This window comes from Myotis davidii, unplaced genomic scaffold (assembly GCF_000327345.1).
Source record: "Myotis davidii unplaced genomic scaffold, ASM32734v1 scaffold471, whole genome shotgun sequence".
Lineage (NCBI taxonomy): Eukaryota > Metazoa > Chordata > Mammalia > Chiroptera > Vespertilionidae > Myotis > Myotis davidii.
The window spans coordinates 159,810-183,047 of NW_006283354.1; the positions used below are offsets into that span (position 1 = coordinate 159,810).

General features: G+C 40.1%; 1 protein-coding gene across 1 annotated transcript in view; it reads left to right on the forward strand.

Moving 5' to 3' along the window:
* The first annotated feature begins 645 nt into the window (after positions 1 to 645).
* TRPC7 (transient receptor potential cation channel subfamily C member 7) overlaps positions 646 to 23,238 on the forward strand; it is a 141,248-nt gene continuing 118,655 nt past the window's right edge. The window contains exons 1-2 of the mRNA XM_006753530.1: positions 646 to 944; positions 9,074 to 9,851. Coding sequence (XP_006753593.1) covers positions 943 to 944; positions 9,074 to 9,851 — 780 coding nt within the window. The 5' untranslated portion in view covers positions 646 to 942. The remainder of the gene's footprint in view (positions 945 to 9,073; positions 9,852 to 23,238) is intronic.

Genomic DNA, 23,238 nt, shown 5'->3' on the forward strand with positions numbered 1-23,238 from the left:
TTCCACCTGAATTTCAATTAGGTTTCTCTCCAATGAGGCCAATACAATAACTTAGTGTTTAAAAGAGCAAACCACTTGTTAACATAGGAATTGGTGAGAGTGGGGACTGTGGAGGAAAAGGAGTTTTGCATTAGGAACTTCCTTTCAAAAAATGGTAAGTTACAAATGAAAACTAATCCTGTCCCAGTCTTGTTACTAACATCAGACTTGAATTACCTCTTCCAGATTCTAGACAATGCAAAAAGATATGAAACAAAAAAGGTAAAGGTAGAAGATGCATCACTCACAGAAGGCAAAGTGGGGTGTGACCTTAAAGCTTATTAAAGGAGACTACTGTTGCCATTTTTCAAGTTCCTCTGGTTTTAGGTTTTTTTTAAACTCCCTCGCTCTGTAAATTGATACGGAGACACAACAGGTAGGAAACCAGTTCATTCCTCATTTTTCATTTATTTAAACAGATGAATATTCTGCCTCAGGAGCCAGAACCTGCTGCCTTATATAACTGAGGTAGGGAGGTGAGGGTTGGGGGGTGGGAGGAGGGTGGAAGGGGTAGGTAGAAATCCTGAGGAGCTCAGCAGAGCGTCTACCTCCCTAACAAAACTGTCTGGGAGAGGGGGTGGGGACTATACCAAGCCATCACCACAGTCTCACACACGGATCCTTCTCCGTCATGTTCCTTGGGAAATTTCCCGCGGATTAGAGGGAAAAAAGACACAGGAAGGCGGGTCTGCTTCAGAAGGCGAGTTTTTACCATTACAGCACAAAGGAGGGAAGTGCGCGCTTTCACATCCTCCTAACTCCACTCACTGAACCAGCTCTATACTTCAGCACCACGGAGAGCAGCACCACCTTGGCTACCACCCATGGGGAGCCAGATTCCCGCGACTCAACACCGGATTCCCATCATCTAAAGGAGAGATAAGCCTGCGTATTTCACTCTCAATGTAAGCAGCTATGATGATTCTTTCATATTGTTTTTTCCAATAGAGGTTGTTATCTTACTGAAATATGGAATTAAACTTTTATTAGTCCTCTCCCTCTCTTGAATTGCTTTAATATTTACATGTAAATCTGGATCTAAAATCTTTCTTATTTGTTGGGTTGGTAGAATTTTTTACTTCTCATTTAAAGTCTAAGTGTACAAAGCCACTTAGAAATAGACAACTCATCCTGGTAGCCCAGTCCTTTGTACTGGGGAGTGTAGTTTAAGCTTACAAGAGTATTATGTTCTTTTCTCCTACTTCACTACTAGCAGCTTTTTAATTTAGTGTTTGTTTGTGGTTTGTTTGTTTTTGTGTGTGGGGGGGGGATTGCATTTATCTTAATATAAATGTGAGGGTAGGATGAGGACAGAGGCTACATTTTAATAAGTAGGCACCATTAGAGAACAGGTGAGAAAAAAGAAATTATTTTTCTATGCTTTGCTGAAAATACATCCTTAAGACATAAATTTCAACATAATGGATATGTTCTTAATAAAAGATCTAATCTGAGCAGGGATTTGACATAAGCTTTGAAACTCTGGAACACAGAATCTCCCTCTTTACGTTTGAATTTGTAAATTCACTTAAATTCGGTTGAATGGACATAACCAAGATGCCTCTGCCATTTGTCGTAATTTAAAGGCTTAATGGATTCAGGGTATATTTAAAGAGGAGGAAATAATGACTGACCCTGTCTGGTTGCACTGCATGAATTTTTGCCTCAGAATGCCACCTGCTGGTGGGTCCTATTTTTTGAAGAACTGGGCACACAGATTTATGAATGAATTGACATTAAATCCAGAATATTCATTATGGATATAATTCAAACTCACTCTCTAAGAGAACTTAAACAATAATACTGGTTCAATTATTTAACAACTTATAATGATCTATGTCACAATTATAATTTCATAAAAATTTATTTCCAAAAACATTTGTTTCTGAGCTTCAGGCATGTAGACTAGCTAACTCCTTTAGGCAGTAATTAACCCAGAAAAAAATCAGAACTATGTGGAGCATCATTGAGACTAATTGCAGATGCATGTGGTATCCTGCATGAGAACTGCCAGGATCTCTTGCTTAGAAAAAGCAATTAACATTTCTCCCCAGATAAATATTCACCATGCTACTTTTTTCAGTATTTTCATTTCACAATTTAAGAGCCTCTCTTACTCTTTTGGTAGTAGATGTTTATTTTAAACGCTGCTGTCATTGAGGTCAATGAAACAATATCTATTTTATTACAAGGCAACTATTTGGGGAGCAAAACATAACTATTAGAACTTTGTTTCAGCTCTATCTGGAGTTATCCACAATGAGGTCTAAATATCCAGTTTCATAATTTCCCAGTTCCAAACAGACAAATAAGGATTTAAAAAGAAAGAAGTAAAAGAAGCACACACAACTCACTAGTTATGCTTGGATGGCTAATATATAAGGTGCCTAGAAAATATTGAGAATAACCTCTTTTGTAAATGTTTACAGATATAATGATTTGGTGAAAAAATACTGATAAAATCATTTATTAACATTCAGGAGCACTAGATAATATTTTCAATCTAAGGTTCAATGGAAAATCCACATTAGCAGAATTGTTTGGAAAGTATATGTTGATATAATGCATTATAATTAAAAGTAGAAGGATACTTTGCTTGTTTCCTGTAGGACATGACTGACAAGGTATATGAACTCCTATATATTCATGGTATAAATAGGTGGATATATTTATTCAAAATACCTGTTGTACAAATTATTGTCTCTAGCTTAGGTGGCAACTTGAATGCTCTAGATCTACAATTATTATAATTGTAACAAACTAAAATATTTAATGTTATCCAATGTTACTAGAGCACTTACTAGGCAATGTAATTTATATGCACTATCTTATCTCAACTTCAACAGAATAAGGAAGATGATACCTAGAAATAAGTTGAATGCCTCTGGAAATACATAAAAAAAAATTTAGGAATATTATGCAGAAGTGGGAATGCCTCAGTCTTCTGCCCCAGTCATCCAAGGGACTTAATTTACCCTTTGATGTTAGCTGTCTCATCTAGCAACTTATGTGCCATTATTTATAGTGGAGCTAACTGGAAACTAATTTTTCATTGAAACTCAGTTACAAATGGGAAATAGTAGTTAAAGGATTATATGTCTCCTATATTTGTAAGAAGGAAGCCACTATTAAACATTAATACCTCTATTTTACGTATCTTTTTTTAATGACTAACCCAAAGTCAAATATATCAAAAATATAATATAAAAATATATTAAGTTATCTGATCATGCACCATAGGCCAGTCATTAGAAGTTCTAGATGCCAGGTATATATACCATATAAAAGCTAGTTATATTTTCCTGCTCTCAGAAATCCTGCACTCCAATGGAGCATTCTACAATCTAAAGAAATTTAGAAAAATGCAGGAGGAAGATGGGTGGCAGTAGTATATCAGCCAAAAGCACTAGCTTTGAAATCAGATAGGTTAGACTCCTAATAGTGTATCTACCACTCACAAGTAGTGTAGTCTTGGCAAAGTGGTTAATTTAGCTGAGCCTCACTTCCTTATCTATTAGATGAGAATAATAATAGTACTTATGTCGCCCTAGCCGGTTTGGCTCAGTGGATAAAGTGTTGGCCTGCGGACTCAGGGGTCCCAGGTTCGATTCTGGTCAAGGGCATGTACCTTGGTTGCGGGCACATCCCCAGTGGGGAGTGTGCAGGAGGCAGCTGATCGGTGTTTCTCTCATCGATGTTTCTAGCTCTCTATCCCTCTCCCTTCCTCTCTGTAAAACATCAATAAATTATATTTTTAAAAAAATAAATAATATTTTTTATGTCATGCAGTAGTTTATGAGAATTTAAAATGATGGTGCATGTAAAATACTCCGTAAGTGCCTGCTGTGTGGTTAGTGTGTCATAATGCTAATCATTATGATTGGTCAGGGAAGAAAAGCTAAGCTTATCATATGATTTGTATAAGTTTAAAATAATAATTCACGTAAAGAATTTAACACAGTGTCTGTCAGATGGCAAATGTGTGATGCATGTTAACTGTCACTATTATATAGTCATTTAGAAAAATAGCCAAGCTGAAAAATATCAGTATAAACTGTTAGCCAATTTATAAATATTTATCTGAGTGTACTGATATGTAAGGTTTTGACCTTTATTGTCATGGACATTTGTATAAGGCTTTATAGTATTCAGGACATTTAACATACATCACTTCATTCCCACTGTGGTCCTGAAACACATGGAGGATAGATTCAATGATTCTCTTTCCATTGGTAAGAGAGCTGAGGTTTAGCAGAAGGTTCCAAATCACTTGACTATTTCACCACTGTTGCTCTGGACTAAAATTCAATATGCACACTTATATAGACCAGAACTAGTTTTTTTTGGATGAATGACCCGACTCTTGGATTTTGTTTGCTTCTATGTTCAGTTGTGGCATATTATAAACTGAATTGGTTTCAGGCTTGAATAATTTCCAGAGACCTATGGTGTATGTTACAATTTAAAAAAAAAAAAAAGGCAATATCTCTAAAAAGACATTTTGATTAAGTGGCCTTTTCTTATTGGTAATTAACAGCAATCCCTGTACTTAGGGTACAGAATTCATACTTTTCATGGATCACTGACATCTGGCTTCCTTCAGACTGGCTGATGCATCTGTAAGAGCAGCTTGATAAAAATAGCAACCAGGGGATTAAGAGGGAGTTTAATAATCAGTTCTCCTCTCAAACATAGTTTTGTTTCCACTGGAACCCTTCTCAATGACATCAAATGTCAATGTATGCATTTATTAAAAATGAAAAACGCTATCTTAATTGAGGTATTTTTGATGAGTTTGATAACTATCTCAATGATATATGCAAATAAAAATGCATTTGCATTCAAAGTTCATTTTTAAGAAAAATATCAAAGTACGGACAATCAAATGTTAATTGCACCGTGGGGAGAATCATTTTGCTCCTTACTGGCCCTTAAACTGCGACAAGATCCCCAGAGTCTAGCAGAGAAACACATCTGATTCACAAGTGCCAGCTTTGGCCACCAGCTATGATGGACCAAATGACTTCCTCTTTCTGACATATCTTTTATGGTTCTTTCCAACCCATGTGAACCATATAGCTAAAGCCTGAGTAAAGTCAAGATTAAATAGCAAGAATATGGTGACCTAATATATTCATAGGTGTATAAATGTTTAAGTGGGGGAACTAGGGAGAGGTTGGTAAAAGGGTACAAACTTTCAGCTTTAAAATGAGTAACGTCTGAAGATCTAATATAAAACATGGTGACCATAGTTGATAAATGAAATTTGCAGAGTAGAATTTACATGATCTCATCAAAATATATATATACATATATACATATGTGTATATATATGTATATATACATATATATATTCATACATACATGGTGAATAATGTGTAAACTAGATGGTGGAATTCCTTTTATTATGTATACATATGTCAAATCACCACAATGTATACCTAAAACATTTTACTATTTGATTTGTCAGTTATACCTTAATAAAGCTGAAAAATAAATGTTTGAAAAACATTATTAGAGGGACATCAAGGTAAAAGGCCTCCACCAATATCTGGATTAATTCATGTGGCTTCAGGGTATGCTGTGAAACACCTGATGTTGGAAGTAATCTCACTGAGTCGCATGTCCCATTATATGCTTGTGTGCATACATGATTTGAAGGTTTCATCAATACCAAATTCTGCTAGGAAAGAAGCAGAATTGACAATTCTGTGAGCATCCAAATGTATATCTCAAAGCTGAGGTTTCAAAGGCTAAGGAAAAGGGGCTTATTTACTACTCTGGGTTGTCTGCTTTCATGGTCATTTGTAAAAAATGCATGTCAAATGGTGAGGACATTTTAACTTCTGACAAATACTAGCCACAAATATGTGTTTTTCTTTGACACAACATAATTATTATAGAAACATCAAGATATATAATGCTCTACTCCTGTGTAGAAATTACTTACCCTAAGGTTTAGTCTTTTTGCTTCACCTACCTCAGATTCTCCACCCAGAAAATGAGAATGCTAATACCTTGTTATGTATGTTTGTGTAATGAGGGGAATTAACAAATAATGCTTTAACATTCTTTAAATTTGTAGGTTGTAGCGTCTATGATAGTCATGTGGACTCTGAATTTAGATTGGGTACTTATATGTTCCTTGTGAACTGTTTCTCTACTGACTTGGTTCAGTAGTTATTATATTTCCTTTGAATTAATCTCCCCATGGCTCATTGTTGTGTAATAGTTGTATATCCTTGACCTTGCAGCCTGACCTATTTGCCCTCTTGAGCAGACCTCTAATGGAAAGTGACATAGAATCAAGCTCAAATCCCTTCTAGGACAGCTGCCATTTCATCTCTGACACACTGTTCAGATGCTCTTGAGTGGAAACTGCTTTTTCTTGGGTAGAATTGTGATGTCCAAGTCCAAAAAGGTCTCCCTAAAGGGGTAGAAGCTTGATCATCATAGAACAGGCTGAGTAATTCTATGAGGATTATTAGTCTTTTGTGGGCTAAATTCCCACCTGAGTCTGGGTATCCAGATGACAGATCTTGAAACTGAATTCATAACATCCTTTGAAACTAGCCCCCTTGGGAATAAAAATCAGGTGAATGCTTAGCTTTCAACTAAATCACCTCCTCTTCTTTTGAAAAACCTGCAATAATACATACTTGCACCCTATTTGTGAGTCCCTCCTCTGCTGGACTCCCAACCCCTGGTCTGCTTTGGCATCAAAGAGCAGCCACTCTCTCTGGAATAGTGGAATTGTTGGGAGTAATGGGCTCAGAAGGAGTTCATGAACTTGAATCCTAAAAATCTTTTCTCTGGCAATCTTCTATCAAAGTGTACTTTAGAAAAGTGGATGGCAGTTCAGATGCTCTTCCTAAAGGAGCATAAAGCACTCTATTAGGATTTATCACCCACAGTTGCTTTTTGAAGGAGTTGCCCTTAATTATGCCTTTTACTTTTTGCAGCTAAAGAAGCTGCTCCACTGACTAGTTTAGCAATTTCTCCCAGGAAGTGTGACTTAGGCCCAGGCAAGATGAGAGTACAAATTCTGACCTCCAAGTCTTTGTTTAGGGCCTTCTAAAGGAGCTAAAACCAAAAGGTTCTCAGCAAGTTAAACAGTGAAATGAGCAGAAAACTAAATAAAGCCCAATTTTTTTATCACAAGACTGAGGGACATTACTATTTTTTTTTTAAATCTCAAAACCCTAAGTTTAATTTAAAAGCCTTCCTCTGTGATTTTTTTAAAAAATGGCTTAAGTGAAATACTTAGTATTCTTAATGCATGGAGGCATGACCAATAACAAACAGAAAGTGAGAAACATGGAAAGTAGTTCAAAACAAATACCCAAGTTCTTTCTCTTCAGAACATATATTCACTTATTGAAATGTATGCCATTCTAATAGTACCTGAGTAATATGAGTAGAGGTAGACTAGAAAAGGGGAATCAAAAATATGAGTAGGGCCAAGTGGAGAACCAGAAAAGTTTGAAATGTTCAAGTTCTTAGAGTTAGGAAATGTCTGGTCCAGGTTCTCTTTTTTTATAGTTAAAGTGCTTTGAGCGGGGGAACTACTCAAGATCTGAAGACTAGCTGCAGATGAGTATCTGGTTCAAGCTCAAATTACACTATGGCTTTATTCTCTCTAGTCTGCCACTTTAAAACTCTGGCAAACTAAACATTATGTAACTTGTCCAAAGTCACAAGGCTGGCAAAAGTGGACCAAGGCTTCTGATTCTAGACCTTCTGACCTCAAAGCCCATCTCTCAGCCATACTTGTCTCATGATCTTCATCTGAGATAAAGGCAACAATACTATCTCATAGGGTGGATGCAAGAATTACACAAGTAATATATGTGAAGTATATTAACTTCTTAGTATAGCTTTTGGTATATAGTAGGTGCTTAATAAATGTCAATAGCTTTTATTAGCAGTATATTATTAATCTCTATACTATATCACAATGGGAAAGAATAAGTTAGAAATGAACCTGCATATGAATTGACCTGCCTTTTCATCCATAAAAAAAACAAAAACCCAGGTTTGATCTTAAGAAGTTATGGCTAAATTTTTTTAGGAGGACTGCTATGTGGCCATCAGTAAGTGGGAGATGCTCCCTGCCACATCCTGACCTCTATAAGTACTTAGGCTCCGTGGGGACAGAAAGTGAGCACAGTCCCATACAGCAGAGGTGGGGAACATCCGGCCTGTGGGCCATATAAGACCCACAAAATTATTTGGTGAGTTAATTATATGTTTGACCAAATACAGCAGACTAATTTTTAAGCTGATAATTTTGTATGGCCCTCTAAATGGCCCATGGCGGAAAAAAAGGTTCCCTACCCCTACCATACAGGATAGCAATGAATGTAGAAACAAATGTGTGACTGACTTGCATGTTATTGCATCTTGTCATTGGGAACAATACAAAGGCAGCAGTATCCATGGTGGCCATCTTTATAGCACAGCCCTTGGAGAAATGAACATATCACTAGGCAGGAGGAGACAGGATAAAACCAATATTGACTAAGTACTTTCTACATACATGTTACCTCATTTAATCCTCCTATGGACCCACTGGCCCACACAAGTTACTCACATTGTACAGGTGAAAGCACAGAGAAGCATTGCACTACAGCTCAGAGAAGTTCAAGTGACATACTCAGCTTTGTACAAATGGAAATAAAACCGACAGCCCTTGACCTGTGTCAGCCATATCAGCACCCAAACCCACCACCTCCATCTCCCATTACACTCCACCTAAAACTGCATTTCAGCTCTGCTACCACTCCTCCTCCCAAGTGGTGTAGATGCTGGATAATGAATTCAATACTTCCACTTGAATAAGAATAGTTCAGGTCATCTAATTTGTCTTAATCTCAGTGATAAGACAATTACTTCTAATAAGATTTCATAATTACTCTTAAGATTCCAATCATGACATTCTTCTTTATCTCAATAATTTTTATTTGCTCTGTCCCTGGGGAACCCACAGGCCCACGGCAGAGTAACCAAGCATCTTTGCCTTGTTGCCCCACAGGTTGGGGAGCAGCACCTTCAAAAATATGCAGCGCCGTCACACAACACTGAGGGAGAAAGGCCGCCGCCAGGCTATCCGGGGTCCTGCCTACATGTTTAATGAGAAGGGCACCAGCCTGACACCCGAGGAGGAGCGCTTCCTGGACTCAGCCGAGTATGGCAACATCCCAGTGGTCAGGAAAATGCTGGAAGAGTCCAAGACCCTCAACTTCAACTGTGTGGACTACATGGGGCAGAACGCACTGCAGCTGGCCGTGGGCAATGAACACCTGGAGGTCACAGAGCTGCTGCTCAAGAAAGAGAACCTAGCACGGGTGGGGGATGCTTTACTTTTGGCTATCAGCAAGGGCTACGTGCGCATTGTGGAGGCCATCCTCAACCACCCAGCCTTCGCTCAGGGCCAGCGCCTGACACTCAGCCCGCTAGAACAGGAGCTCCGAGACGATGACTTCTATGCCTATGACGAGGATGGCACACGCTTCTCCCATGATATCACACCCATCATTCTGGCAGCCCATTGCCAGGAGTACGAAATCGTGCACATCCTCCTGCTCAAGGGTGCCCGCATTGAGCGGCCCCATGACTACTTCTGCAAGTGCAATGAGTGCACCGAGAAGCAGCGGAAGGACTCTTTCAGCCACTCGCGCTCCCGCATGAATGCCTACAAGGGACTGGCAAGTGCTGCCTACTTGTCCCTGTCCAGTGAAGACCCTGTCCTCACCGCACTGGAGCTAAGCAATGAATTAGCCAGACTAGCCAACATTGAGACTGAATTCAAGGTAATTCACCACTCACCACCCTGCAGGCAGCTTGTGCAGTGGTCTCTTCCAGGTGTGCCCAGTGGCCAAACAGGTTGTCTTCCAGTCTAACACAGGTGAAGGACTTGGGGTCCTGTCTTTCAGGCTCACAGGGAGGAGGGCACTTCCTGAACCTGTTTTACATAGGCCTGGAAAAAAAAAAAAGCAGCCCATTACGTGGAATATTTGAAACCATGTAAGTGTGGTGGAGAGATGACTTACACACCAACTCATGCTGTAGAAGACAAGCAGCAGGCAGGCAGGCAGAATTACACTGTGGTTCTGGTGCAAATACCTCAGTTCTGCCCTCAGAGAATTCAGGAGTGCCCAGAAGTCCAGTGATGGTTTCCTAGCCCAGGTCTTGGACTTGCTGTCTCACCTGCATGGTTCTGATTGTCTTGTCCACATCTCTATCCGAACCTGAACTGTGCTAATCCTAGATTCAGTCTCATATCTAATGCTAGAAAGACTTAGTAGCAGCCTTACTCAATTTAGCAAGCTATTGCTTTGTCCTGTCAAAGGGCTGAGGAGAAAACACATGAAAATGAAAACTGTCTGTAGAGTTGGGCTTGTCAACCCAGTAGGTGGGCATGGGGCAAAGCCCTATAATTCAGCCACCCTGATAACACTTGGACCTACCAGGTTAGCCTAGGGCAGTGGTCAGCAAATTGAGGCTTGCAAGCCACATGCGGCTCTTTGGTCCCTTGAGTGTGGCTCTTCCACAAAATACCGACTTCTGAGCATGGGACACGAAGTTTCAATCACACTGTACATGCACGCCCGCATGTGGTATTTTGTGGAAGAGCCACACTCAAGGGGCCAAAGAGCCGCATGTGGCTCACGAGCTGCAGTTTGCCGACCACTGGCCTAGGGGATGGTGACCCATCTCCAAAGTCCACTATTCAATAGTGGGCCTATGTTTTTCCTGTCAATTGACATTTCCCCTAAAAGAGAAGACTGGGACCTAGTTCTTTTGACAGTGTTCAGTAATAATTAAAAGCAAACCATTTAGTGAGCAATTACTGTGTGCCAAAGGCTGAGTGTCTTAATATGATGTTGTTTAATCCCTTCAATAATCATTTATATGGATACCATTATTACCCTCATTTTAATCCTTACTCAAAGATATGTCTTTTTATTATTATTGATTTGAGAGAGGAAGGGGGAAGAGAGAGAGACTTGGAATCAAACCCGCAACCTAGGTATGTGCCCTGACTGAAAATTGAACCCGCAACTTTTTTGGTGTATGAGATGATGCTCCAACCAACTGAGCCATCTTGCCAGGGCCAATTATCCTCACTTTATATGAGGGCTATTCTGGATGTTATCCTGCCGGAAATGGAGAGCCACTGGAAGTTTGTGATTAGGGTACTTAACTAAAATGATGAAAGCTAGAGTTTTGGGAATTTACTTGGCTGGTAGGTAAGGTGAATTAGAAGATTTGGAGTGTAAGGCACTGCGACTAAAGAGGGGGACAATTTAGCTGTGCGTGCATGAGACCATGGAAGCCTCTCTGTAGGAGTGGAATCACACACAATCAGGGACAGAAGAACCAGGCCTACAGGGAGTGCAGGGCACCAAAAATTGTGAATAGATTAAGAATATTATAATTAACTAGTTTTATTCCATCTGTCCCCCATCTTTGACCCATCTACTAAATTGAAGACATTTCCCTACTCATGCCTTGTACATAGCCTTACCTAGAAAAATTGGTGGTTGTAGATGTAGAGATTACCCAAAGAAGTTCACAAGAAATGTAGCTACTGCCTCTCCTTTCCTTGTTTCTATACAATAAACTCCACCTACCAGCAATAAAGCCAATGATGTCCCAAGGAAACCTGATGGAATTTTGCTGTACCCTGGGCTTCAGACTAAATCTGCATATAGGTCATGTAGAAAAAAATGGCTAAGCCAATTAATGTAGATATTTCTGGCAAAGAAAAAAATATTCAAGAAAAAAATGTTTTCTTAATTCGATTATCTGAATAATTGCACAACTCTCTACTTATCTGAAATCTGGGAGCATGCCAGCCATTCTAAATAAAATTATGCTAGACTAACATCTGCAATTACATCTGGGCTATTTTTTCCTTTTAATAAAACCCAAAGTCTGACATATTTCAGTATATATGATATCTAGAATTGGAAGTTTACTAAAAGCACTTACTGTGGTATTTTTATTTAAAAAGTAAATTATAAAAATTATGGACAGTTAAGAACCTACTAACATGATGACAAATGCTCCCTACAATGCAATGATTTAAGCCCGTGGTCGGCTAACTGCGGCTCACGAGCCACATGTTGTACTTTGGCCCCTTGAGTGTGGCTCTTCCTAAGCCTTAGGAGTACCCTAATTAAGTTAATAACAATGTACCTACCTATATAGTTTAAGTTTAAAAAATTTGGCTCTCAAAAGAAATTTCAATCATTGTACTGTTGATATTTGGCTCTGTTGACTAATGAGTTTGCTGACCACTGATTTAAGCAGATAAGAGTTCACATAAATACACATTCACTGGCTATTAACATCTCCCTTTGTTTGAAATGTCTTTCAGGTTGTTGACAAAGGGTGCATTATAAATTAACCTAAGTGTTCTGTCAGACTGTATCACTTATTCAACTACCCTTGCATGTGCATTCCTGATATAAATCTTCTCAGAGAAGAGAATAGCTTAGCAAGAGGGAAGTCAAATTGTAATGAAAGAGTAAAGAGTAAATGCATGTGTTCTACAGTGCACTCTTTTGGAGTCTGTTCTGCCTTAAAGGAACTACACATTACTGCCTGTAGCCATGTGTTACAGAGATGACGCAGGGTATAGCACAGCTATCAGGTTTTCGATGGAGATGTCATGTCATCCTCCAGAGCCTTTAAAACACACATTCTGGGAGTGACTCTCCTGACTAACACTGTGCATGAAAATCTGATTCAGTTGCTGAGGCTATTGTTTTGGGAGTCATTTTAATTTACCACGAGAATAGTCCAGTTATTAGCCAGAAGTGCAGCTAATGTCAAGGTCTCCAATAAATTGTAGCTGGTGTCAGATGCCTGCTAGAAAACCATTATTTTTAGTGTGGAAATGATACAGCTGTTCGAAGATTTTCTTATGTCCCTCTAATCTCCTTGGGTCTAGAAAAATATTAAAACTTAACGTGGTCACTGAGGCCTTCCTAGCATCTTGAACAGTTCCTAGCATCCATAAATATTTAATGAAGAAAATCCTAAAAGAATGAAGCAAGTGATTACTATATCTATGGTTTAAACTCTTCCTGCATATATGGATTTAATGGAGGTATTTGATGGACATGGCGAAATGGGGAAGCATTAAGTGATAAGGTAGTTGAAGGGATAAAAGCAAACCACATTAAATAACTAAAGATCAATCATTAACTGCACTGCATGGTGCCAATGATCACTAAACTCTGGAGGATGCTGTGTGTCTTCTTGGTCTTGCCCACAATACCTACGATGTGGAGTCTAAGAGCCCTGCCCACAATGACATTTTGGCTGATTGGTTTATCTATGTAATAGGAGACAGAGAAGAGGAAGGCCAGCATGGAATAGACTATTCAGAGGTGTTTCACTGCTGGAACGGGCTCTGCTCTCTCTGTATAGAGGACTTTGTCTACCTCAGTTGAGTTACAGCTTCTGCCACCAAGTATGTAATAAGGTCTCTACATTTCTCTTGAATGAGTCTGCTTGGTTTTTTTATTGATCATCTTTCTGATAAAATTGCTCAGGGTTTACCTTATTTTGTTTGTGTCTTCCCAAATTACTTGGCATCCTGTCTGTGCATGTTGTTTATTAGTGGACCTATTGTTTTGAAAAGATTACAGGCATTAAATCTTTGTTCCAATTCAGAGTTATGCCAACAGCAATACCTAACAGGGATGAAAGGGGAAGGGGAGGAAAGGACAAGAGAATATTGTAGAATGAGATTCAAGGCTTTGGAAGGAAGGAAAAGCAGGATGGGGATTGGAGGGATACCTCTTGCTCTCTCATCTTTTGCTTAAATTGAAAAGCATCCCTTGTTCCCAAGTCAGGGAAGCCCAACAAACACTTCACCTTAGTTATTTAAGATTTGATCATTCTCAATAATAACAAAAGTGCAACTGAGAAAGCATTTCCTGTTGACAAAACATCAGCAAGGAAGCTGCTGACTGTGCTGCAGTCATATGTAATTTATCCTTACAGGGCACAGAGGGGAAGAGTAGGGGGGCAGAAAGCTAGACCTGCAGCCTATCTTGCTCAAAGTGTTGATGAATTTTCTATTTGTCAATGAGTTGCTAACCACATGCATTATGAAAAATAAATAATGAATTATGTATTAACTAGAGGCCCGGTGCACAAAAATTTGTGCACTGGGGGGGTGGGCAGGGGGAGGAAGTCCCTCAGCCCGGCCTGTGCCCTCTCACAGTCTGGGACCCCTCAGGGGATGACCATCTGCTGGCTGAGGCCTGCTCCCCCAGGGGATTGGGCCTAAGCTGGCACTCAGACATCCCTCTGGCAGCCCGGGAACCCTCAGGGGATGTCCACTTGCCAGAGGGGAACAGACCTAAGCTGCAGTCGGACATCCTTAGAGCCGCTGAGGAAGCGGGAGAGGCTCCCACCACCACCGCTGTGCTGGCAGCCATCAGCCTGGCTTGGGGCTGGGCAGGGGTTCCCCACTGGGGTGCCTGGCCAGCCTGAATGAGGGGCTGATGGCTGTTTTCAGACTGTCCGCACCCCTTTCTGGGTGGGGATCCCCACTGGGGTGCCTGGCCAGCCTGGATGAGGGGCTGAGGGCTGTTTTCAGGCTGGCCAACCCTGCAACTAAAGCTCCCAGTACCTCCTTTTTTCCTTTTTTTTTTTTCATTCTGGGATTTATTTACCTTCTGTAATTGAAACTTTGTTGCAGCTCCAGCTCCGTGGCCGGCTGGCTGAAAGCCAGTATCTGAGGTTTGTTTAGCTTCTATAATTGCAAAATTGTTGCATCCGGAGCTCAGAGCTGGGCCATGGCAGGCAGGGAACCTTGGCTTCCTCCATCACTGGGGCAACCAAGCCTCATGTTTGCTTCAGCTGCGTGGCTGCCGGCCGCCATCTTGGTTGGCAGTTAATTTGCATATCACCCTGATTAGCCAACGGGAAGCATAGCAGAGGTATGGTTAATTACCATGTTTGTCTATTATTAGATAGGATGTTTGTTTTGCCATTTGAAGGCCCATAAAAAAAGTCCGTGGACCTAAAATACCACAAATTAAAAATGCAAATGACAACAAGTCAGACCAATTTACCAAGCACTAATGATCTCTAGTGAGATCTCATTGTGGGAAGGTAAAGATGTTGAGATGACAGTTTGTAAACTGCTTGCAAACTTTATCAAAGTGGAAAAGGGAAGAAGTGGGGGAAAGGAGGAGGAGTGACTGTACTGTGGTAGGGACAGCTCAGAGCACATCTGAACTCTGGCCTTGTGGAGGGAGCCAGGAGCCAGGAGCCAGGAAGCCTGAGGAAAGGCCCACCCTGGGTCTGAGGCAGAGCCAAAGGCTGAACAAGCCCATTGCCTCCAGTGGAATCTGTGTTTGCACCTATTTCTCACATGCTTTGAATATTTTTAAAATTTTTAAATTTTATAGACGAACACTCTGGGAAAATAGAGTTGAAGTTTGAAATCTTGGCTGGTAGTAAAAACAAATGCCTGCTTCACATATACAAAATGACTTGAAAACGGTTTCCTTTTCCATTGGGAAAATATTTTTTAAACTGTGAAGGTTGCAGGTCTTAAAAGCAAGTTGTTATTTAAGAGACTCTGGCGGCCGAAACCGGTTTGGCTCAGTGGATAGAGCGTCGGCCTGCGGACTGAAGGGTCCCAGGTTCGATTCCGGTCAAGGGCATGTACCTGGGTTGCGGGCACATCCCCAGTGGGGGGTGTGCAGGAGGCAGCTGATCGATGTTTCTCTCTCATCGATGTTTCTAACTCTCTATCCCTCTCCCTTCCTCTCTGTGAAAAATCAATAAAATATATTAAAAAAAAAAAGAGAGACTCTGGCGGAAAATTCCTCAAAGCACTCACTTGTATGCCATCCCCAATACCCTCAATAATCTGATTGGGTCATCCAAGCTCTCTGCTTGAGTGCTTGGTAATGCAGAGCAGAAGCAGAAAGAGAAAGATGACATATGACAGGTGATGAGCTATGATGGGATGGCCCCCCACTAAGCATGTACAAGTAAGGTGGGGTAAGAGCATGCATGCCAGTTTACAGTCCATACTGGGGCCAGGATTGTCAGCTTTTATATCTGACAGTAAGATCTGGGGACTGGCTTATCTCAGGAGAAGAAACAGAGGTGACCTCTGCCATGTTAGCTTTGTCTTTTTCTATTTTTCTACCTAAATATCTGGAGGAGCACTTAGGCCAGAGCCTTCAATAAATCGTAACAGGAAAAGAGTTAATTAATGTGTCCTTTAATGACAATTTTTCACTGGGTCACAACTAATGCCTAAAGTTAAATCATTTTCCTCTTCTGGGGTTCATGCCAAGAATATAAGCCAGTGTACACTGGATGACAGGTATTTAGGTGGCAAAGGAGGCCACTTTGCTTGGTGAGGACAAGGGCAGTGGACAGGCTCTCATGAGCACCCAGGGCAGCCATGCTTCATTTCCTCAAGGCTTTGAAATAGAGAACAAAAAACTTGGCTCTGGAATCTGACTCACCAGGTTTCCAGTCCCAGAGTTATCCCCTGGCAACCATGCAATCTTGGGGGATCCAGTGGAAGTTAGTTTTCTTATCTGAAAAGGGGTAAGCGGGTAGAACTGTAAGAGGTCAGAATGGAATGCTTATTTTCCTCACCCAAAATCTTGCTCTTACCCTAATCTCTGTAAGTGACATCATGATTCACCCAGTTGTTAAGAGCTTTCCATGTCTCATCCCATTTAACCTCAAGAAAGTCCTGGCACATATTAGGTATTCAACACATATTAGCTCAGTCAATACATGACTTGGTGAGTGACTTAATGAATAACGACCTCCCAGGGTACTGATGAGGATTAAATGAGATGAACAATATAAAACGTTGCAGAGAACCTGACACTCCCCACCCAGCATACACAAAGAACTCAGTGAGGATCCCTTATTGTTCCCCAAAGCCCACTGGATTTTTAGTGCCACAACTTTTCCTATCAACACAACTTAAGTGTCAGCATTTCTTCTATTCAAAAGGTCTTCCTGATTTTGCTAAGCTTCTCTCCTTGCCCACCAAGACATCTTTTCAGAGCAAGAGATAGTATGGGCTGTACATGTAAAGCTCTGTGGCTAAAAACAGGGGATATTTTCAATTGGAAAATGCAGACCAGTGAAACTGAGCAAGCCTGGAGTGCTGCTAAGTATTGTGAAGACACGTGTTATGGGCAGGAAGACAGAGGAGCAGAGGAGGAGAGAGAAGGAAATGGGAAGGTACAGCTCCTGCGAAACACAGAGATTACTTTTTTAAAATATCTCCATGAAAAAGATTCATCACTACACACAAAAAAAAAATTGAGAAAAAGTAATTTCCTATACAAGTATAACTATCATGATGAAATATATCAGAGATATGGAGAAAATAGAAACAGTTCTTAGAGAATATTAGTCAATGAGAAGTAGCACAAATTAAATCAAATAGAAATGAGGAAAATACAGGACTTACCTCTGAAAAAAGTTGCAATGCTATATAAATTATTTACAATACAGTGACATTAATCAAGTGTGCTACACACACCATCAACATAGAGGCATGTGTTTTATGAGCAAATTCACCTTCAGATTAATATGGAAAATATGCCAGGAGGGTGGAATGGGAGATGGGTTGTAGACCTGCAGAATATCAGAACTGGATGAGTCCTCATTACAGAGCTACCTGATAATTCAGCATCATTAACCCTCTAGGTTCTGGGTTTGATGTTGGGATGAAATAATGAACAAAATAAAGTTCATGCCCTCAGGACCTTCTAGTCTAGAGGAAAAGATCAGCATTTTTCATACCACCACACAAATAAACACAGCTTTACATATCGTGCTAAGCAGTAAAAGGGCAATTTTAAAAGAGCTGACTTAGTGGACAGCTGACTGTGTGTGTGTGTGTGTGTACATGCACACATACAGATGTAAATGTGTTTAAAGAGGAGATAGTGTTTAAAGAAAACCTGAGGTTATGGGAGAGATAAACACACAGGATGGAATGGGAAAATGGTTCTAGGTATAGAAGTAGCACATGAAATATCTCAGTGCAGAGAGGGGAAATTGTGAGTAGCTCCCCATTGCAAGGAGTAAAAAGGAGAGGTAGCAGGTAATAGTGTTGAAGAAGAACACTGTAGACATGACTTTGCCATTGGCAGCTATAGCAAGAAGATGAATTTCATTTTAGGGCGAATGGAGAGCCATTGGAAGGTTTCAGCAGGTAAGGGAGTGACTCATATCTGCAGTTTGGTAAAATCCACTCTATCTACTATAGAAATTGACTGGAGGAGACATACTGAAAAAAACTGTATGACCACTATAGGAAGGGGAGTTCCACCCAGGAAGGGGATGAGTGGCACCTGAGTGCAGAAGGACCAGCACATCCCAACCAGTGGGTGATTCATCACAATCACAGTAACAGCACAGTCAGACAAGGTTCCTGTGGAGGTGGAGAAACTCATTCCCCTGGTCTGGGCAAACTGTTCGTTGCAAAGCACTGCCAGCACAGAGGTCCTGTAAAGCAGGTTTAGGAGTAACAGTCCTAGAATAAGAAGGATTCCATTGGATTTTGAAATTTCTACTACATTTTCCAGATTCTACAGACATCTTTCTCCCTCTGTTGGCTTCATGAATCAAGTAAAATTTTCATTAAAGTAGAGGAAAGTGGCTAAATTTTATCTCCGATTTTGATTCAACTAGAGCAGGTTTTAGCATAAAGGTATGGACTACCAGTGACGGCGAACCTTTTGAGCTCGGCATGCCAGCATTTTGAAAAACCCTAACTTAATTCTGGTGCTGTGTCACATATAGAATTTTTTTGATATTTGCAACCATAGTAAAACATTTTTGGTATTTATTTTATATATTTAAATGTCATTTAACAAAGAAACATCAACCAAAAAAATGAGTTCACGTGTCACATCTGACACACATGTCATAGGTTCACCATCACTGGACTAGACCTCTCCTTCTTCCTCCAAAGCTTTAGAATTGAAATTTACTCTCATAGTGCTGGAGGCCAGAAGTCCAATATCAAGGTATTATCAGGGCCATACTCTCTCTGAAGGCTCTAAGGGAAGGATCCTTCCTTGTCTCTTCCTAGCTGCCATGGTGATGCTTAACTTGAAGACACATCATCCCAATCTCTGTCTTTGTTGTCACACAGTGATCTCACTGTTTGTATCTGTGGCCCTTATCCTCTTCTTATACAGACATTCTTATAAACAGCAGTCATTTTGGATTGAGAGCCAACTACTCCAGAAGGACTTCATTCTACCTAATTACACCTGAAACACACTATTTTCAAATAAGGTCCCATACTGAAGTTCCAGGAAGGATACTATACAACCCAATACCATGGGAAAGTACCAAGTTGAGATGAACTGGGGAAGAATGAGACCACTAATCTAGCTGAACCTCACAGCAGGGCAGGATAGAAAGCTAGAGGTCAGTTATTCTGGGAAGCCAAAGACAGTCCTAAAAGTAGGAGTCAGTCTGAATGAAAGGAAAAGATTGCTGATGCTTTCTATTGACCAAGGCACAAGTGGAGACAGAGAAATTGGAATTCTGTTTGTGCATATGGTGCTTGGGAAAGCTGGTGGATACGGGGTAGGAGGTAACTGACAGAAGAATGGGGGAAACTTAGAACTGGGGAACTCCCCCTCCCAAGTATGAGAAAAACATCTTCAAGTGTTTGGGTTTGAGGATAATGAAAATGACACACTGATTATAGAATTTTAGAAAATATAAAAAAATAGAGGAAACAGAAAGTTCAGCATTAATCCCACCATCTAAGAACAATCCATATGTTTCCTCCTAGTGTTCCCTCTACCCCCAGGTGCAAAAATTAGAATTAAAACTATGACTCAGTTGATGGAACATTATCATATTTGTGTTTCTCTTCATACTTTATCCTCATTCCCATTCTCCTACACCTCAAAAATGCGTGCGCACACACACATATGTGCATAAGTCAATGTGTATATATAGTGTGTTTATATGTATGTATGTCTACATGTATTATTCAAGAAATATTTCTTTTGCACCTACTATGTAAAAAGCTCTAAGGGTGGAACACTCAGAGACCATCAAAGTCCTATAACCTTTGCCCCATAGAACTTACAGGCTAATAGAGACCACGGAAAATATACATTGCTGATGTGTGTGTGTGTGTGTGTGTGTGTATTGATAAATTACGTAAGAGGGATCATACAATAAAATTGTGATCTTTCTTACTCTTTCATTCATTACCAAGTTTTTTAGTCTCTCCAAATTGCTGTATATAAACCTAGTCCATTGCTTCTGTCTGAGGCCTAAATTCCATTATCTGTACCTACTTCTCACTTTCTCATTTCCATAGTGGCAGATACCTAGTTTGCCTCTAATTTCTTGTTACCACAAATAATGCTGCAAAGAACATCCTGTCCCTGCTTCCAATCCTCTCTTAGCATTCATGTGCTATAGACCCAAAAGGGCTGCTCATGGCTCATTCCACTCAGCACCACCGATGCCCCAGACACCTGCCTTGGGACTGGGTTGCCATGTCTGCCAGCTCTAGGTATGACCCTACTTTCTAATGTTTGCCAATGTGAAGAATGTAAAGTGAGTTTAATTTGCATTTCTCTAATTGCTAATGAAGCTGAGTGCTTTATCTATTGTTCGGCCACATGGGTTTCTCTTTTCTTTGACTTGCCTCTTCCTATCATCCTTCACCCACTTTTTAACAGACTTTCTATTTGGGGGTATTTTTACATCTTCTTTCATGAGTTCCTTATATATTCTAAATACTAGTTCCTTCTTTACTTCAGGTATTGCAAATATCTTCTCCCAGTCTATCACTGCTCTGTTAGATATGTACATGGCACCCCTTGTTGAACAAAAAACCCTTATTTTTTAAAGAATTTGTGCACTTAGTTTTATTAAGAAATCTTCCCCATCCTATGTCACAAAGATACTATCCTATATTACACCTATTTTTTTCTATTGCCTTCAGAGATCTACCATTAACTTTTATTTCATTTTACTAAATTTATTGGGGTGACATTGGTTAATAAGATTATGTAAGTTTCAAGTACATTCTATGATGCATCATCTGTATACTATATTGCATGCTCTCCACCTATGGTTCTTGTCCTTTTCCATCTTTTTAAGTCCACAGTACAATTGGAGTTTACTTTTGTATATAGGGTGAGTTTGTGTCAGATTTTTGCTTTTCTCCATGAGTTAGTTTCCTAGCACCATTATTAGATAATCTAACTTTTCCCCCCACTAGCCTGTGATGCCACCTGCATCACACACCAATTCCCAAATACACAGGTTTCTGCTTCTGGACTCTCTATTCCATCCCAGTGTCCCAGTAACTATTTCTCTACCCATTCATTCCTCCAACTTTTATTCCTAAGACACTGTTCTGTTTTATGACCTATTACCAAGTGATATTTATACATGTGCATATTTTTCTGTGCATGTATTTGTTCTATGCAATGGTAACACGACTATATAAACAATCTGGAATCCTGGTTTTCTCATTAAATATTGTAACTTTGGCACTTCCCTCATGTGACGCCAACACTTTATAACTAACAGTTCCTGGAAATATTCAGTGTCCTGCTTTGCTAGGAAAACTTTTCCTCTGTCACTTTAGGTTGCAATCTTGGGGGAGTGGGGTGCTGTGATTAACAGGAGAAAAGACAGAGCTTATTCATATGCTTAGAGAAGTACCTAAAAGAAGTAGTTACCTGAACAATAAAAGACAGGGTTTATATATCAACTTATTTGGGAAAGAGAGGGGAGAAAACAGTTTCTGAGGAATAAGAGGACTGTTAGGAGACACACAAGCTTTTGGGGAAACAAATGGGAGGCATGAGAGTGTGTGATGCTCTCACCTGGGTGCGAGTGGTCAGTCTCTTTTCTGGCTATAACACCCACCTCCACCCTCTCACCCCCAGCACATTTATGGTGGCTATACTTTTGGGAGGCTCTGCTAAAAAAATATTAAAAGAAGTAAAAGAAGTTTCGCTGCTGTTTATTCAGAAATTTTCAGCTTAAAATATTCTTTATGCCATTCTGATGAATCGAGAGTCCCTACATGTATAAATAAATAAAACTAAATCTCTGACAATTCATCACTGGGTTCCAAACAACCCCTGTGGCCCAGTATAAGGTGAGAGTGGGCCCCAGGGGCTGAGGATGGACCATGTGAAAAAGGGCATCTGAGCCCTTGGCCAGGGAGATACAGACAGGCCCGTGTAAGAAAGGAAAAATGATTTCCCTCCACCCTTCTGAGTTCATAGCTTTGGATTATTTTAGTGTTTGGTTTTTAGGTTGTATAATGGTAAAAAGTCATGGTTCTTTTTTCCTCTATTAGGCTGTAGGGGATGAAAGAAAATTGTTTTCCCTCTACCCTCCTAGCTTCCCCAGCTACAGCCCTGTAAACTAGACAAGCAAAAGACAGATTAACAAGGAAAAAGAAAAACAGAAGTTTATTAACATGTGCATAGCACAACAGATGAGAGAACTCAGAAATGAGTAACTCAAAGGGATGGTGAGGACTTGGGTTTGTATAGCATCTTAAAATTCAGTTTTAGAAAAGTGACAATGCAAAGGATAAGGACTTGGAGCTTCTAGAGATATAAAATTGTGGGAAGGTAAGTGTACGGGGAAACTAATGGTAGATGAGGACTAGTTTTAGCCAGGTTTGTTATATAAATATTTCCAGTGCTGTCTCTGGGCTGATAAGGGTCTAAAGTTGTTTTGTCCTTGGTAGAGAGGGAAATGAGGACACCCTTACAAATAAATTTATGTCCAGCTTTTAGACAAATAGGATGAGGGCAGAGAGCTTTTCTTGTACCTACTTCTTCTTAATTGCCTTCAGCTCAATATAATCCTTGCACCAAAGGCATATTTGGGGGTGGAATATTCTGCTACCCTTCAAACACATGAATTGTAAGTCAGCAAATGCCATTGCATCTTCTGGATCCAAGATAGAGTTCCATTTAACACCAATCAAGAAAACTGACAGAGAAACTAAGATGGCAGCATAGGTAAATACCGGGAAATTGCTGCCTCCCACAACAACTTCAAAAATACAACAAAAAGACAAAACGGACATCATCCAGAACTACAGGAAGGCTGGCTGAGTGGAAATTCTACAACTAGAAGGAAAGAAAAGCACACTGAGAG